General features: G+C 40.3%; 1 protein-coding gene across 4 annotated transcripts in view; it reads right to left on the bottom strand.

Moving 5' to 3' along the window:
- Positions 1-17998, bottom strand: part of PRPF18 (pre-mRNA processing factor 18) — a 56238-nt gene that overhangs the window by 9475 nt on the left and 28765 nt on the right. For 2 of the 4 annotated variants that reach the window (XM_019973071.2, XM_019973072.2), the window contains 4 exons: positions 17603-17671; positions 16024-16164; positions 15829-15900; positions 13161-13316 (listed from right to left, as the gene is read on the bottom strand). In XM_019973071.2, the coding sequence (XP_019828630.1) occupies positions 13161-13316; positions 15829-15900; positions 16024-16164; positions 17603-17671 (438 nt within the window). The remainder of the gene's footprint in view (positions 1-13160; positions 13317-15828; positions 15901-16023; positions 16165-17602; positions 17672-17998) is intronic. The other 2 variants (XM_070802100.1, XM_070802101.1) reach the window with 1 other exon arrangement.

The raw sequence follows: 17998 nt of genomic DNA, 5'->3' as shown, positions 1-17998 counted from the left end.
AGCCATCATAGTCAACAAGAGTCCAAAATGCAGTACCTGGGTGCAATCTCAAAAACAACAGAATGATCTCAGTTCACTTCCAAGGCAAACCATTCAATATCACAGTAATCCAAGTCTATGCCCCAAACACTAATGCTGAAGCAGCTGAAGTTGAACAGTTTTATGAAGACCTATGAGACCTCCTAGAACTAACACCAAAAAAAATGTCCTTTTCATCACAGGGGACGGGAATGCAAAAGTAGGAAGTCAAGAGACACCTGGAATAACTGACAAGTTTGGCCTTGGAGTACAAAATGAAGCAGGGCAAAGGCTAACAGAGCTTTGCCAAGTGAACACACTGGTCATAGCAAACACCCTCTTCCAACAACACAAGAGAAGACTCTATACATGGACATCACCAGATGGCCAATGCTGAAATCAGACTGATTATATTCTTTGCAGCCAAAGATGGAGAAGCTCTACAGAGTCAGCAAAAACAAGACCGGGAGATGACTGTGGCTCAGATCATGAACTCGTTATTGCAAAATTCAGAATTAAATTGAAGAAAGCAGGGCAAACTACTAGACCATTCAGGTATGACCTAAATCAAATCCCTAACAATTATACAGTGGAAGTGAGAAATAGAATCAAGGGATTAGATTTGATAGACAGAGTGCCTGAAAAGCTATGGACAAAGGTTTGTTAATACTATACAGGATATAGTGTTCAATGATATACAATGATTCACTGATATACAGTGATCAAAATCATCCCCAAGAAGTGAGCAAGTGACTGAAAGCTGCTCAGTCATGTCTGACTCTTTGCAACCCCATGGACTATATATAGTCCATAGAATTCTCCAGGCCAGAATACTGGAGTGAGTAGCCTTTCCCTTCTCCCGGGGATGTTCCCAATCCAGGGATCACACAGGTCTCCCACATTGCAGGTGGATTCTTTACCAGCCACAAGATGATGAAAAGGAAAAAGTAAAATGATTGTCTGAGGAGATCTTACAAACAGCTGAGAAAAGAGAACTAAAAGGCAAAAGAAAAAAGGAAAGAAAAATCCATCTGAATGCAGAGCTCCAAAGAATAGCAAGGAGAGATAAGAAAGCCTTCTACGTGATCAATGCAAAGAAAGAGAGGAAAACAATACAGTGGGAAAGACCTAGAGATCTCTTCAAGAAAATCAGAGATACCAAGTGAGCATTTCAAGCAAAGATGGGCACAATAAAGGACAGAAACTGTATGGACCTAACATAAGTAGAAGATGTTAAGAGGAGGTGACAAGAATACACAGAAGGACTATACAAAAAAGATCTGAATGACCCAGATAACCATGATGGTGTGATCACTCACCTAGAGCCAGAAATCCTGGAGTACGAAGTCAAGTGGGCCTTAGGAAGCATCACTACGAAGAAAGCTAGTGGAGGTGATGGAATTCCAGTTGAGCTCTTTCAAATCCTAAAAGATGATGCTGTGAAAGTGCTGCACTCAATATGCCAGCAAATTTGGAAAACTCAGCAATGGTCAGAGGACTGGAAAAGGTTAGTTTTGTTTTGTTTTGTTTTGTTTTTCACTCCAATCCCAAAGAAAGGCAATGCCAAAGAAAGTTTAAAGTACTGCACAATTGCACTCATTTCACACGCTAACAAACCATTGCTCAAAATTTTTCAATCTAGGCTTCAATAGTACATGAACCGTGAACTTCCAGATATTCAAGTTGGTTTAAGAAAAGGCAGAGGAACCAAGAGATCAAATTGTGAACATCTGCTGGATCATAGAAAAAGCAAGGGAATTCCAGGAAAACATCTACTTCTGCTTCAGGGACCACACTAAAGGCTTGATTGTGTGGATTACAATGAACTGTGGAAAATTCTTCAAGAGATAGGAACACCAGACCACATTACCTGTCTCCTGAGAAATCTGTATGGAGGTCAAGAAGCAACAGTTAGAACTGGACATGGAAAAAAGGATTGGTTCAAAATTGGGAAAGAAGTACATCAAGGCTCCACATTGTAACCTTGCTTATTTAACTTCTATGCAGAGTACATAATGCGAAATGCTGGACTGCATAAAACACAGTCTGGAATCAAGACTGCAAGAGAAATGTCAATAACCTCAGATATGCAGATGAAACCACCCTCATGGCAGAAAGGAAAAAGGAACTAAAGAGCCTCTTGATGAAAATGAAAAAGGAGAGTGGAAAAGTTGGCTTAAAACTCAACATCCAAGAAACGAAGATCATAGCACCCGATCCCATCACTTCATGGTAAATAGATGGGGAAACAATGGAAACAGTGACAGACCTTTATTTTCATTTCAGTTCAGTTGTTCAGTCATATTCAACTCTTTGCGATCCCATGAACTGCAGCACACTAGGCCTCCCTGTCCATCACCAACTCCTGGAGTTCACCCAAACACATGTACATTGAGTCAGTGATGCCATCCAACCATCTTATCCTCTGTTGTCCCGTTTTCCTCCTGCCCTCAATATTTCCCAGCATCAGGGGCTTTTCCAATGAGTCAGCTCTTCACATCAGGTGGCCAACGTATTGGCGTTTCAGCTTCAAGCCATCAGTCCTTCCAATGAATATTCAGGACTGATCTCCTTTAGGATGGACTGGTTGGATCTCCTTGCAGTCCAGGGGACTCTCAAGAGTCTTCTCCAACACCACAGTTCAAAAGCATCAATTCTTTGGCACTCAGCTTTCTTTATAGTCTAACTCTCACATCCATACATGACTACTGGAAAAACCATAGCCTTGACTAGACAGACATTTGTTGACAAAGTAATGTCTCTGCTTTTTAATATGCTGTCTAGGTTGGTCATAACTTTCCTTCCAAGGAGTAAGCATCTTTTAATTTCATGGTTGCAATCACCATCTGCAGTGATTTTGGAGCCCAAAAAATAAAAGTCAGCCACTGTTTCCCCATATATTTGCCATGAAGTGATGGGACTGAACGCCATGATCTTAGTTTTCTGAACGTTGAGCTTTACATGTCCAGTTCTAACTGCGCTTCCTGACCTGCATACAGGTTTCTGAAGAGGAAGATCAGGTGGTCTGGTATTCCCATCTCTTTCAGAATTTTACATAGTTTACTGTGATCCATGCAGTCAAAGGCTTTGGCATAGACAATAAAGCAGAAACAGATGTTTTACTGGAACTCTCTTGCTTTTTCCATGATCCAGTGGATGCTGGCAATTTGATCTCTGGTTCCTCTGCATTTTCTAAAACCAGCTTGAACATCTGGAAGTTTACGGTTCATGTATTGCTGAAGCCTGGCTTGGAGAATTTTGAGCATTACTTTACTAGCGTGTGAGATGAGTGCAATTGTATGGTAGTTTGAGCATTCTTTGGTATTGCCTTCCTTTGGGATTGGAAGGGAAATGGACCTTTTCCAGTCCTGTGGCCATTGCAGTTTTCCAAATTTGCTCACATATTGAGTGCAGCACTTTCACAGCATCATCTTTTAGGATTTGAAAGAGCTCAACTGGAATTCCATCACCTCCACTAGCTTTGTTTGTAGTGATGCTTCCTAAGGCCCACTTGACTTCACATTCCAGGATTTCTGGCTCTAGGTGAGTGATCACATCATCATGATTATCTGGGTCGTGAAGATCTTTTTTGTACAGTTCTTCTGTGTATTCTTGCCACCTCTTCTTAATATCTTCTGCTTCTATTAGGTCCATACCAGTTCTGTCCTTTATCGAACCCATCTTTGCATGAAATGTTCCCTTGGTATCCCTAATTTTCTTGAAGAGATCTCTAGTTTTTCCCATTCTATTGTTTCCCTCTATTTCTTTGAATTGATCGCGGAGGAAGGCTTTCTTATCTCTCCTTGCTATTCTTTGGAACTCTGCATTCAAATGGGTATATCTTTCCTTTTCTCCTTTGTTTTTCGTTTCTCTTCTTTTCACAGCTATTTGTAAGGCTTCCTCAGACAGCCATTTTGCCTTTTTGCATTTCTTTTTCTTGGGGATGGTCTAGATCCCTGTCTCCTGTACAGTGTCATGAACCTCCATCCATAGTTCATCAGGCACTCTGTCTATCAGATCTAGCCCCTTAAATCTGTTTCTCACTTCCACTGTATAATCATACGGGATTTGATTTAGGTCATACCTGAATGGTCTAGTGGTTTTCCCCACTTTCTTCAATTTAAGTCTGAATCTGGCAATAAGGAGTTCATGATCTGAGCCACAGTCAGCTCCTGGTCTTGTTTTTTTCGACCGTATAGAGCTTCTCCATCTTTGGCTGCAAAGAATAAAATCAATCTGATTTCGGTGTTAGCCATCTGGTGATGTCCATATATAGAGTCTTCTCTTGTGTTGTTGGAAGGTGTTTACTATGTCCAGTGCATTCTCTTGGCAAAACTCTATTAGCCTTTACCCTGTTTCATTCTGTAGTCCAAGGCTAAATTTCCCTGTTACTCCAGGTGTTTCTTGAATTCCTACTTTTGCATTCCAGTCCCCTATAATGAAAAGGACATCTTTTTGCAGTGTTAGCTCTAAAAGGTCTTGTAGGTCTTCATAGAACCATTCAACTTCATCTTCTTCAGCATTACTGGTCAGGGCATAGACTTGGATTACCGTGATACTGAATGGTTTACCTTGGAAACGAACAGAGATCATTCTGTCGTTTTTGAGATTGCATCCAAGTACTGCACTTCAGACTCTTTTGTTGACTATGATGGCTACCCCATTTCTTCTAAGGGATTCTTGCCCACAGTAGTAGATATAATGGTCATCTGAGTTAAATTCACCCATTCCAGTCCATTTTAGTTTGCTGATTTCTAGAATGTTGACATTCACTCTTGTCATCCCATTTGACCACTTCCAATTTGCCTCAATTCATGGGCCTAACATTCCAGGTTCCTATGCAATATTGCTCTTTACAGCATTGGACCTTGCTTCGATCACCAGTCATATCCACAACTGGGTGTTGTTTTTGCTTTGGCTCCATCCCTTCATTTTTTCTGGAGTTATTTCTCCACTGATTTCTAGTAACATATTGGGCACCTACTGACCTGGGGAGTTCCACTTTCAGTCAACATCTTTCAGAGTTCATTTTCAGTGAACAGTCATTCAGGTCTGACAGAATGTGGTCCACTGGAGAAGGGAATGGCAAACCACTTCAGTATTCTTGCCTTGAGAACCCCATGAACAGTATGAAAAGACAAAAAGATAGGACACTGAAAGAATTTTATTTTGGTGGGCTCCAAAATCACTGCAGATGGTGACTGCAGCCATGAAATTAGAAGACGCTTGCTCCTTGGACAAAAAGCTATGACAAACCTACACAGTGTATTAAAAAGCAGAGATATTACTTTACCGACAAAGTCCATATAGTCAAAGCTATGGTTTTTCCAGTAGTCGTGGATGGATGTGAGAGCTGAACTATAAAGAAAGCTGAGCACTTTAGAATTGATGCTTTTGAACTGTGGTGTTGGAGAAGACTCTTGAAAGTCCCTTGCACAGCAAGGAGATCCAACCAGTCCATCCTAAAGGAAATCAGTCTTGAATATTCACTGGAAGGACTGATGCTGAAGCTGAAACTCTAATATTCTGGCCACCTGATGCAAAGAACTGACCTATTGGAAAAGACCCTGGTGCTGGGAAAGATTGAAGGCAGGAGCAGAAGGGGATGACAGAGGATGAGATGGTTGGATGGCATCACTGACTTACTGGACGTGAGTTTGAGCAAGCTCTGAGAGTTGGTGATGAACAGGGAAGCCTAGCATGCTGCAGTCCATGGGGTCACAAAAAGTTGGACATGACTGAGCAACTGAACTGAACTAAATGAACTGCCATATGTTCTAATAAAGGAATGAATTAACATGAGATAGTTAAAAATTAATCCTAACTTCGATAGAATACACCTTTAACCCAAAGTGTGATTTTCTAAAAGTGTGTACTTAATAAAAATTTCTACACTTTCAACATTCATAGCCATGTATATACCAAGGCCAATCCTTCAAAAAGTGTCCACAGGAATTCTTTTCACACAAGTGTATATGATTAAAATTGAGTGGATCTAAATTAACTCATTCCAGACTTTTCAATTTCTGATCTGGATCAAGCTGCTTGGGACAAAAGCAATCTCACGCTGCTTCCAATGAAGAGTCCCAGTGCAACTGCCAAATGTATTCAATTGCTCAGGCTCTGCAGGACATAGTAGAAATTAAAGAAAACTCAGTTTGGGGCTAACTTCATCTTCTTCTCGAGTTTACGGTAAGAAACAGAGCTGCTCCCATTTTTACCTGTCTGAATGTTTGTCACATAAATGAACAGAATTACAAATTCAAAGGTTTATCATTTCATAGAAAGTAGTATCAAATGAAAGGACCTCCCTGGTGGCTCAAACGGTAAAGCGTCTGTCTACAATGTGGGAGACCCAGGTTCGATCCCTGGGTTGGGAAGATCCCCTGGAGAAGGAAATGGCAATCCACTCCAGTACTATTGCCTGGAAAATCCCATGGACAGAGGAGCCTGGTAGGCTACAGTCCATGGGGTGGCAAAGAGTTGGACACAACTGAAGGACTTCAAGTGATAATTACATTTTGAAAACAGCACTCATCTACTTAATGAAAGTAGGTAAAAATGTATGGCGGAAGACCAATTTGAGGAAAGATTTTATTTATCTGACCTACAAGGACTTCACAGTGCAAGATGATCTTTTCTTTTTTTTTTCTCATGCATGTGATTGAGAAATATAAGTTAATATACCAAGTACAATGTCTGTTCAGCTGCCAGCTAAAAGGCATCATGGCACCAACCCTCAGTGTTCTATATTAAAAGGTAATGTAGGGCTTTCCTGCTGGCCCAGTGATAGAGAATCCACCTGCCAATGCAGAAGACACAAGTTCAATACCTGGTCTGGGAAGATCCCACATGCAGTGGAACAACTAATAAGCGCACGCACCACAGCTACCGAGCCTGTGCTCCTGAGCCTGGGAGCCACAACGACTGGGCCCACGTGCTGCAACTACTGAAGCCTGCACACCTAGAACCCGTGCTCGGCAACTGGAGAAGCCACTACAACAGAGAAGCTTGTGCATCCCAACGAAGAGTAGCCCCCCACTCACCACAACTAGAGAAAAACCTGTGTAGCAATGAATACCCAGCACAGCCAAAAATAAAATAAACTTAAAAAAAAATTTTTTTTAAGGTAATATAGATGAAAGAGAAATGCTAAGCAGTATTTTTCTCTAAAATTTTGTTTTAATATGCCAGGAAGTTATTAAATGTGTAAACTGTTACCAAAGTAACTTGCCTTTAAGAAATGCTTTTTCAGACCCAAGAATGCCTGAAGATAGGATAAGGCCACTTGACCCACAAATGTGTGACATAGAATCTGATGTATAGAGAGTGTTTACCAACTAACAATGATATTGTGTATCCAGCACATGGATCAAGCTGTGATTGCTCACTGCAGTAATGAATGTTTCTGTTATACCATTTTCAGCAATACACAAACATGTTATAAATTTACAAATGTTTCACAAAAACAAATTAAGCAAAGTCCAGATGAAATATGCCAAACTGAAATGCAGATATAAATACCTGACATAAAATGCTGGAATGATGTTTTCACCAGGGAATTTACAAACTTGAGGTTACTGAACACAACTTGCCGGAGAAGAGTATTAAAGAACATTTTGCCTTTTGGAATAGTGAAGACTTGAGAAAAATTATTTGGAATGAATATTACTCCTTAATCTTCTAATTCCCAAAGAAACGTGTGTTGAAACACAGCACACAGAGCAGTTAATCTACATGAATTAGGAAGGGTATCCACAGGAAAAGGAAGGGCACACTCAAGTCGGGTAATATGACCGTAATAGTTCCAAGGATTTTACAAAGGTCTGGGCAAGACCGGGACCAACAAGAGACAATACAGCATCACCAAGCCAGCAATACCCCGAAGCCACAGCCAGCCTGTTTCCAAGGGGGTCAGGGAGGAAAGTGGTGACTCAACGTAGACAGAGATGGCCAGACCTTGAGGAGGGGTGCAGTGACTCCACAAGAGGAAGCCAGGAAAATAAACACCCAAACTCATTCCTCTCCTGCCTATAAAATGCCTTCCCATCTCTCTCACAGCCCACCCCATTCAGAACTCAGAGGGCAAGGGAGCCTGTCACTGTTGTTCATAAAAGCCAGGTTTCCAGGGCACAAGGTACAGGATCAGGTAAGGAAGGATGGACTGGATCTGGAGGGCAAATCACCACGTGAGGTCAATTTCAGCTTTTTGTCCTCCTCTTCTTTACCAACAAGTAAAGAACCGTCACAACATGAACCTTTTCAAGAGATGTCTGGAAATGACTGAATTATCGAGACTAACTAATGAAGAATTTTCTGTAATCTGTGGAGAAGCTTTACCCAAATCTGGGCCAAAGGTTACATCTGCATTTGGCAGACCAACCAAAGTCCTTGAAGTTCCTACCAACAGTTCCATCTCACCCGAGATTTGCAGTTAACTAATATGCTATCCAACTTCTCTTTGATCTGCATGGTGAGAAAACCCTCCCTGTGGTGTGTTTAATTTTTGTGAGAAAGAGAACACTTCAAACAATTTTCACAGTTTAAATTCTACAGAGATTTGCATAAAACCCAAAGATGAAATCATGTTATAGTAAAGAACCCCTTGAATTGTTTCCAGGCCAAAATACTGGAGTGGGTAGCCCTTCCCTTCTTCAAGGGATCTTCCCAACCGAGGGATCGAACCCAGGTATCCCACACTGTAGGCAGGTTCTTTACCAGCTGAGCCACCAGGGAAGCCCCAGTAAAGATCCCCTTGAATTGGTTTCACGGTATTTCAGAAAACAGTTATTTCTTACCAGTATTTCTATGCAAAAGGAATTCTTCTATACATTGCAAGATTTCATTTAAGTGATGCCCAAGACCTGGCAATATTAACCAATAATGACACACATCAAAATAATGGTTATTTCTGATGGGAGGAGGGCTTAGACTCAGAAAAGGAATGAGGGAAACTTCAGGGATGCTGCTAGAAACTTCCTGTTATCTAGACCTTGTTTTACATCTTGATACAAAATCACACGTACATGAAGAATCACTGAGCTGTACAGTTAAGATCAGTACACTTTACATGCTTTACTACTTACAAAGGTTTACTATATCTAAATTTAGAAAGAAAATACCCTATTAAATGACTTTCACAATTACCTCCTCAGCAAATATCTTAACGAGAAAAGGTTTGGGTTTACATATTTACTATGGGGTCAACAAACTACGGCCCACAGGCTGCTCATCCCTTTTATACACGGAATTTCACTGGAACACAGCCGCTGGCTGCTTTCACACAGCTGCAGGGTTGGACAGTTGTAGCAGAAACCTATGAAGTGCAAAGCCTAAAGTATTTACTACCTGACTCTTTAAGAAAAAGTGGGTCACTCCCTGACTTCAACTTCAAATCATATATTTAAACCGTCCCTTTGTAGGAATAATTCACATTAGTCTCACCCGAATACCAAAATAAGAGGAGATTCAAAAGACAGCTTAGTAAATCACTCAGTTAATTGTAATCAAGAATTTCATAAAATGCTAACATGGGGTGGCAGCATTTTGCCTTGAGCTGCCCCATGGGTTTAAGATAGATCAAAAACTAGCACTTAATTTGGCCTCACAAACTGCTAATTTTTTGTTATTGCCAATATTTTAAAAATAGGAGCATATGCTTTTTTAAAAAATTAAGGATTCTGGTATCTCACTAAAAAATAAAGGAAGATGGAGCGACATTAGAAAGATATTCCTACAAAGTAACAGTGAGCTGAGGTGACACCAGTGATGCTAAGGCTAAGATGCGGCTGACACTTCATGCTGTGCTTGCACTGCCACGGTTTTAAATTTTTATTTTATGTTGGAGTACAATGGAACTAACAACATTGCTAATCACCTGTCTGCCTTTCTCATCACAGAGTTGACAGGAAAATGAAATACCGCTTCTCTGTCTACATGAAAAGTTGGAAAAGACAAGCCAGATCAAGGGTCAGGGGTTTCTTAACACTCCGCTCACTCGTTACCTGACTATCCTGTGAGTGTCAATTTGCAACCTCAGGTTTAAGCAAAGGCCTCTAGGGAAAACAGCAGAGAGATATCGAAGGACCAGATAAGGGTAATAGTTAACCAGATTCTTTCAAATATCAAGTGGTAGGGATCTCCCCTGTATCTTCTAAAGCAGCCCTACTCCTATTCGGGGGCAATTCTGCCTGTTAAAAAGTTTCTTTGTATTATTTTTGCAACCTCTTACCAGTTTACCATTGTTTCAAGACAAAAAGATTAAAAAAGGAAGAATCTTTTCCTTAAACTGATTAGAAATGTGTCTTCCTTCCTATACCTTGCTGCTGCTGTTTAGTCGCTAAGTCATGTCCGACTCTTGGTGACCACAAGGACCCAGGCTCCTCTGTCCATGGAATTCTCCAGGAAAGAATACTGGAGTGGGTTGCCATTTCCTCCTCCAGCAGGTCTTCCCGACCCAGGGATCAAACCAGCATTTCCTGCATTGGCAGGTGGAATCTTTACCATTGAGTCACCAGGGCCTTAACTGTATAGGACAAACTTAACCCCTCTTCCACCACAAAGTTCTCTCTTTATTGACAGTTATCCAGACCCCCAACAAGAGTCTGCTTTCTCAAGGACTAGAATAAAAGCCAGACTTTGACCTCTCGTGCCTGTGAGCATTCATTCAATGGGCAAATCTTGATTGAGCACCCACCGCGAGCACTATTTCTAGACTCTGAGGACACATCAGTGAGCTATGCTCCCGCCTTGTGGAACGTACCCTAAATTAAATTATTATGTCTCTCTAACAATGTAGATAAGCTCTCATTAGACCTGCTAGTAGCCATATTACACTACTGTTATTGTACTTAGAGTCCACCAAATTCCCTAATCCTTCCAGATATACACTGCTCAAACTGCTCAAGCAACTGACAGTTCAAATTTCTTTGTGGTCATCATAATCTTTTAGAATAAGATAAGTACTGATTTTTTAGAATCAGTTTTTTTCTTCAGTCTTTCAAGAACTTCCAGAATGCAAATTTCTTCTCCATCTGAACGTACAGCCTATCCCTTCTGTTTCTTACTGTCTGTAAATCTGATAAATATACCTCTTGGTAGAGTCATCCAAGTTGGTCATGAAAACTGTTGAACAGGAGAGTGCTGAGGTCACTAAGAACCCTGTGGCATATCACCAGCAACCACCCTGACAGACATGGATTCGTTACTCAGTCCTCATGGCTTCTCTCACTCAACAAGCTGAGTCCACCTGGCTGTCTTACCATATTTACATCTGTACACAAGAATATTATTATGTTTAGGTCAAACACCTTCCTACAGTTCAGATATAGTATGTTCACCAATATTCCCTAATCACCTTGGGGAAAAAGGAATGGAAGGAGAAAAGTTAAAAAGAAAGAACATTGGGGTTTCCCTGGTGATTCAGAGGTAGTAAATCTGCCTGCCAAAGCAGGAGACACAGGCTCAATCCCTGATCCAGAAAGATCCCACATGCTGCAGAGCAACTAAGCCCATGCGCCACAACTATGGAGCCTGTGCCCTAGGGCCCGTGTGCCTAGAGTCCAAGCTCACAAGAGAAGCCACCGCAATGAGAACCCCACACATCACAGCCAGAGAGCAGCCCCTGCTCTCCACAAGCACAGCAAGACCCAGCACAGCCAAAAATAAAATAATTTTTTTTACAAAAACGAAGAACAATGGAGGGAGGATAGGTCATTGTATAGCTATAATAATAAATACTATTCCAAAATAAACCAGAAATCTTTAAAATACTAAGCATATTTTAAAAAAGGATAAACGTTTATAAGATGGTAATCAAACCACTGTTTAAAAAAAGCATGCTGTCTTTAAGACAGGGCTTCCCAGGTGGCTCAGCGGAAAAGAATCTGCCTGCCACTGCAGGAGACTCAGATTCAATCCCTGGGTCAGGAAGATCCCCTGTAGGAGGAAATGGCAACCCACTCCAGTATTCTTGCCTGGAAAACTCCATGGACAGAGGAGCCTGGTGGGCTACAGTCCACTGGGTTGCAAAAAAGAGTCAGACAAGACTGAGTGTGCACCACACACATACACACACACACACAAAATGAACTTTTAGACACACTATAGCCTTGGCCATGGTATAACTGAAGACAATCAGTAAATTTAATCACTGGAAACAATATTCCATTGTTAAAGCCAAGCCACTTTTCCCCCCAACTAAAAGCTTTTTGCCTTCAATACAGTCAATGGTGGTTATTTAAAAAATGGAAATGTCTTTGATTTCCACAACTATATTTGAACTCTAAAATTCTGTAGTTCCCATTAGGGGGTCAAGTTGAAATCATATTTTAAAATGTTAATACATATGAATAAGGCACAAAGCATGACAGGCAAAATAACCTTTAGCACTTGGAAGTGAAATGAAATAAAATGGTAATGCATGAATATGATAGCGACTATTGTCCAGCACAAATTCTGAAAACATGTTATGCATTTTAAGTGAATCTTATACTTTAAATAAACTTTGAGTTTCATCTCCAAGCTTTAGTGTTAACATCCAGCAAAAGTCATTATACAGACACAACCTGGGATCGTTGATAACTTGGCAAAAACTAGGTTATAACTGAGGTTTTCTCCCCTACTAAAAACAAAAGTTTAATCCAACAGCAGTATTATCAGGTTTATGTGAGGCTCAATAACTTTAAGAAAATAAACTATGGATACTTTAAATCTATTTGTGTAGAGAAGTGTTGTTATAAATTATTTAAAAAATACTACTAGCCAAATTTTGACTATTCGTACCTTTTTAGTCTATATGTTAAACTTACCTTGAAAATAACAAAATTGTGACTTATTGCAAAATACTCTGTAAATTCATCATTCTTCAGTAAATTCCCAAAGCAAACAGTAATAGTTTTATTTCACTACTAAGGTAATTAAAGCACAACACTTGACTCTGTCTTACATCATCTATGACACGTAAAAGCTTTCTGTTTTACAGTTCAGTGAAGGTGTCTTAAATACAAGCACTACTTATACAAAGCGTGGACTTGCACCCTGTCATGCTATATCCTATTGCTGTAATTCTCCTTCTCGCAAAACTTAGTTTGAGAAGTGGGGAATGTTAACCTCCAAAGCACTTCGCCCTCCAAACTACTTACCTGAATATATTTCCGCTGTGTCTCATCGTTTAAAACATGTGCAACGTGCTTGGAAAAAATCTTTTCCCTGCCAGTTCTGGCATGGATGCCAACCATAGTAACACCAATGGGCCAAGGGGCGTTTCCAATGGCCATCTGAAGATAGGCATCGTTAGCCTAAAGAGAAAGTTTAAGTAGAGATCAGAAAGGCAGAAATATTCTGCTGGTCCAAATTTTTCATTTAAAGTATTTCACAGCCCTACATGATGTAATTTTCATCCATCTCTTAGGCATGTTGAAAATATTACTATTCCCATTATCCAAACAAAAGAAATTAAAACAGGGGTGACTGATTGCTTGCCCACAACCACAAATGTCTGTGGAAAAACAGAAACCAATGCTAACTAACCCAGTGAGTAAAAAGACAAACATTCTTTGCAGCCTTCAGGCATTAAATATTAATGCAGCTCAGATCTGGAAGTACTAGGTAGGTAATCTGATGCACTGATAGAGACTCCAGTCTGAGTCTCTGTTAGACCCGGTATTCTCCATAGGTGGTCACAGGGAAGACAGAGGCTAACTAGTTTTTCATAATCCCACCTGAAGCTACATCCTCTCCCCACACAGCAGTGTGGGCCTCTGAAAGTAGCATGGGCTCTGTGTGCTGGGACCATCACATTGGTCCCAAAGCAGATGTGTAAACAGATTAAAAACTGGCCCTCGAATAGGTCAAGGATGAGATCGTTTCACTTTGGCCCCCCGAAACCTCCCACCTGCCAAGAATCTTAAAAATAAAAGCTACAGTTTCCCTGGTGGCTCAGTGGTAAAGAATCCACCTCCCAGTGCAGGAGACACGGGTTCGATCCCTGGTCCAAGAAGAGCCCACATGCCATGGATCAACTAAGCCCGTGCACCACAACTACTGAGCCTGTACTCTAGAGCCTGGGAACTGCAATTACTGAAGCCCACGTGCCCTAGAGCCCATGCTCAGCAAGAAGAGAAGCCACCACAATGAGAAGCCTGCACACCACACCTAGAGAGTAGCCCCTGCTCACTGCAACTAGAGAAAGTCTGTGCAGCAATGAAGACCCAGCACAGCCAATGAATAAATAAATAAAGTTATATTTTTAAAAAATTTAAGGCTACAAAATGAGAAGACAGAAAGCAACAAAGACAAATGGCTTTTTCTAAACCAAGTGTGGCTACTCATGGAGGGAAAGAAGGAAAAATACAAAACAGAAAGCAAGTAAATTCGAGAAGACCCAATGGTGTCAGAGAAGCTTATACAACCAGGACTCAAAGAGATTTTAATTTTAAAAATCAAACACCCATGAGACTGATAATGTAGAATTTTAGAAGGGCATACACATTTTTTATCACTGATTCTTGTGCGTGAGAAATCACTGGATATTAACTGATAAAATTTCCAATATTTGGTTTCCCCCAATTTTCAAAGAAAACTGTCCAAATATTGAAGTTTCAGTTCTGTCTGTATTGTATATAAAATAAACCTTCACCAGCTTCTCACATAATATATGAGAATGAGAAAAGTACCAAGGAGAAGCCACGGTCTCGAGCAGACAAGTGACCTGAATTCTCTCTGCAGTGATGGTGACCTTATCCATCCATCTCAATGGGATCACCCTTCATAAGCAACAGGCAACTCACAGAAACTACCCAAAATTAAAGCTGACACTCATAAAACAGTTTCTTTGACTAATGAACTGGCCCCCATGCAGAGGGAGTAGTTCAGCAGGGAGCCCTCCAGTCACCCAGGATCACCGAGCTAACGACAGACACTCAGGGCACAGGAATAAGCAACGGCTTCCCCGCTTTCCTGGTAGAGCCTGTCTACTGCTCTGGAACTGTCACTGGAGGTGCTGCCCGGAAGTCCTCCCCTCCTCCTCCTCCTCTCCTGGAAGGCACAGCCCATGGGAGCCTCCCTCCTCAGACTTGGCTGACGGCCCACGAGCACTGGCATACTTCCAATGCTGCTAGCAGTACAGGAGGCCCTTCTCTTCCTGTTCATCACCAACTGAGAGCCTTGCACCCACCTTTCTAAACTCTGCCCTCAGAGCACGTGGACACCAGATTTCTCTCCCCAGCCACTTCCTCCCCAAGTCCATTCAGGAATAAAAACACCGCAGCAAGGGGAAGAGTCCTCCCTTACTAGGCTCTGCTATGCTGCACCACTGAAAAGGGAGCAAGGAATTCTGGCAGCCTGACCTGGAACATTTTCTCAGAGAAACCAGCATAAAAGTGGTTAAGTTCCATGGTATCATTAGTTCAACAGTTCAGCTATATTATAGATTAAGCAGGCTTTTACAGCTGGCCTGAGAAACTGATCTAATAACATTGCTTCTATGGGAAAATTTGTTCCAAGCCATAATCAACCATCTATAAACTTAGAAATTCAGTCCCATTCATGAAATGAACACTGTCTATATCCAATTTGTGCTCTGCAGAATCTTTATACCTTCCTTCAAAATGATTAAAAAATTCAAACCTAACAATATCTATTCATATCTAACAATAAGCTGACAATAAATTATAAAATGCTTAGTTTTTAAAATTTATTTCACATTTATTCTTATATCTGCTATTAAAATACCCCCACATGAGATGAACGTATTATGCACACAATCTAGATACATTCACGAATATAATTTTGATGCACAGCATAACGTACCTTCACGTATTCCCTCTGCAACATGAATTTAATAATATCTGTTATGGATTCTTTAATATCAGCAGGAAGATTCTGGAAAAGGAAAAAAAATAATTATGGAAGCTCAATATGTAGTTATAGATCACATTTGTCCTAACTTTGTATATTCTATTTTAAAAAAATCAGTTAATGAAAGCATTTTTTGAGAACCCTCACCCTCTTCCGTAGCTTTCTGAAAAGGGGTCTGAGATAGGACTCAGTCTGTTTCTGAGTAGCACTGTTCAGTTTACCCTGCACACTGCGCTTCACATAATCCTCTCTGGCATTCAGCTCTTTAGCCCAAACACCAAGAAGAAACTGTGGAAAGAAAGGGTAAATTTAGACTACAATGCCACCCAGTGGTTTCATAAGCACGAAAGTTCTCTGATGCACAAAACGGTACCCATTCATCCTTAGAGTAAATGTCTTAACTGATTAATATTAGTCGCCGATGTTTTAATGAACTGTTTCTGCTTAGTAACTCATAGATGTTTTAAGGCAGTGCTTTTGGCAAGTCACAAACCTCCCTATTCTACACATATTCCTAGCTCAAGTGTGATCCATTTCTCCCCTAAAAAGAACCCCGGGCTGAAATACGAAAAAGTTCTTTTTCAGGCCAGAAACTCTGCTCCCCAAGTTCCTGGGATGAAATAGGAAGAAGTTTCACAGGTAACTGTTTGATAGAAATAAACTTTTATTTGTATTTCTATTACATAAAATTCAACCTGCCTAGACTTATCAGCCATAATGCCATGTGCTGTGATATTTAATCAATTTTTCAAGGATGATGATGCTATATTTGGACTTTGTACTTTTGCAGTAGAGACCACAATTCAACTAAAAATTCCCTCTAAAACACTTGACCAAAGAAGGAAGGAAAAAAGGAACGAAAATATAAGAAACTATGACCAGCCCCCATCCCACCCTAGAAAACTACCCAGGTGCTCCTTGAATTTAACCACACAAAGAGCATCCTTTCTGGAGGCAGCTAAACAGTGGGCTGAGGAGGCCATATTCCCCAAGTGGTGTTACGTATGCATGTGCTATTGGGAGAGGCCGTCACTCAGAGGAAATTCCGTCCATACTAGATCCCATGCCCTAGCTAAGTCCATGCAAAATCCTCAGTGAGTTAAGAATCTTGATGACCGATATGTCGCATTTAAACTATAAATACAAGTAAAAGCATTTCTTGCATTTAAATTTCTTGGTCTGAATATAAATATTGATAATTCGTGAAGAAATGTTAAAAGGAATCTGGGGTTTGCACATACTCTACCTAAACCACTGAAGAGAGAAAAGCTGGGAAGAAAGATAGAATGAGCTACTGATAATTCTGTGAAAGGTTACCCAAGTGTTTGCTTTTTTCACTGCCAATGTCTTGCCACTTTTTCCTTATGTCATCTCTCAGAGAAGCTTCTGGAACTCTCTCCTTATTACACTCTTTCCCAGGATGTTTAAAAAAATCTTTTAATCCTTAAAACTTCTTGTTCATTCTACTGCTATGATTCTTTTCTGTGTGTTTACAGTAATAAGTCAGCTTTACAAGTGCCATGAAGAAAGTAAATATACATTTTGTTTAACCTCTATACCCAAACACATACCAACATTATAAACACTACACATGCAGAAATGTTTAATGAGAGTTTCCCTTTCCAGTCTAACTCTTAAACAATTCAGAACTGTAAGACCAAAAAAAAAGTAAGACCAATTCTTATCTAAAGAAAACATCCTCCGTTCCTAGCCAAAAAGTACATACCTTAAGGAATTTGGTAATGATGTCCATGTCTTTATGATCATCACCTTTTCCTAAAGACTCTCCCAGAGCCTGAAAAGAAGGAAGGTTTCTGTTTTAGTCAGGAGCAACAGCTGAATATATATGCTATTAACATCAGTCCAAACATGGCCCTTTATTACATGTATGGTCCAATTTTGATTTAAAGCCTGAGAGAATTTCTAGATAGGTTAAAAATATCAATTTGCCATTTAAATTTAGACAGCATGTTATCTTTTATGAATCTAAAGATTAATGGGAGTGACTGCTAATAAATGTGAGGTTTCTCTCTAGGGGAATAAAAATGCTCTAAAATTAGACTGTTGTTGGAACTTGTGAATATACTAAAAACCACTGAATTGTACACATTAAAAGGATAAA

This window comes from Bos indicus, chromosome 13, assembly GCF_029378745.1.
Source record: "Bos indicus isolate NIAB-ARS_2022 breed Sahiwal x Tharparkar chromosome 13, NIAB-ARS_B.indTharparkar_mat_pri_1.0, whole genome shotgun sequence".
Lineage (NCBI taxonomy): Eukaryota > Metazoa > Chordata > Mammalia > Artiodactyla > Bovidae > Bos > Bos indicus.
The sequence above is the reverse complement of the archived record's forward strand: the minus strand, read 5'-3'. Positions and strand labels throughout refer to the sequence as shown.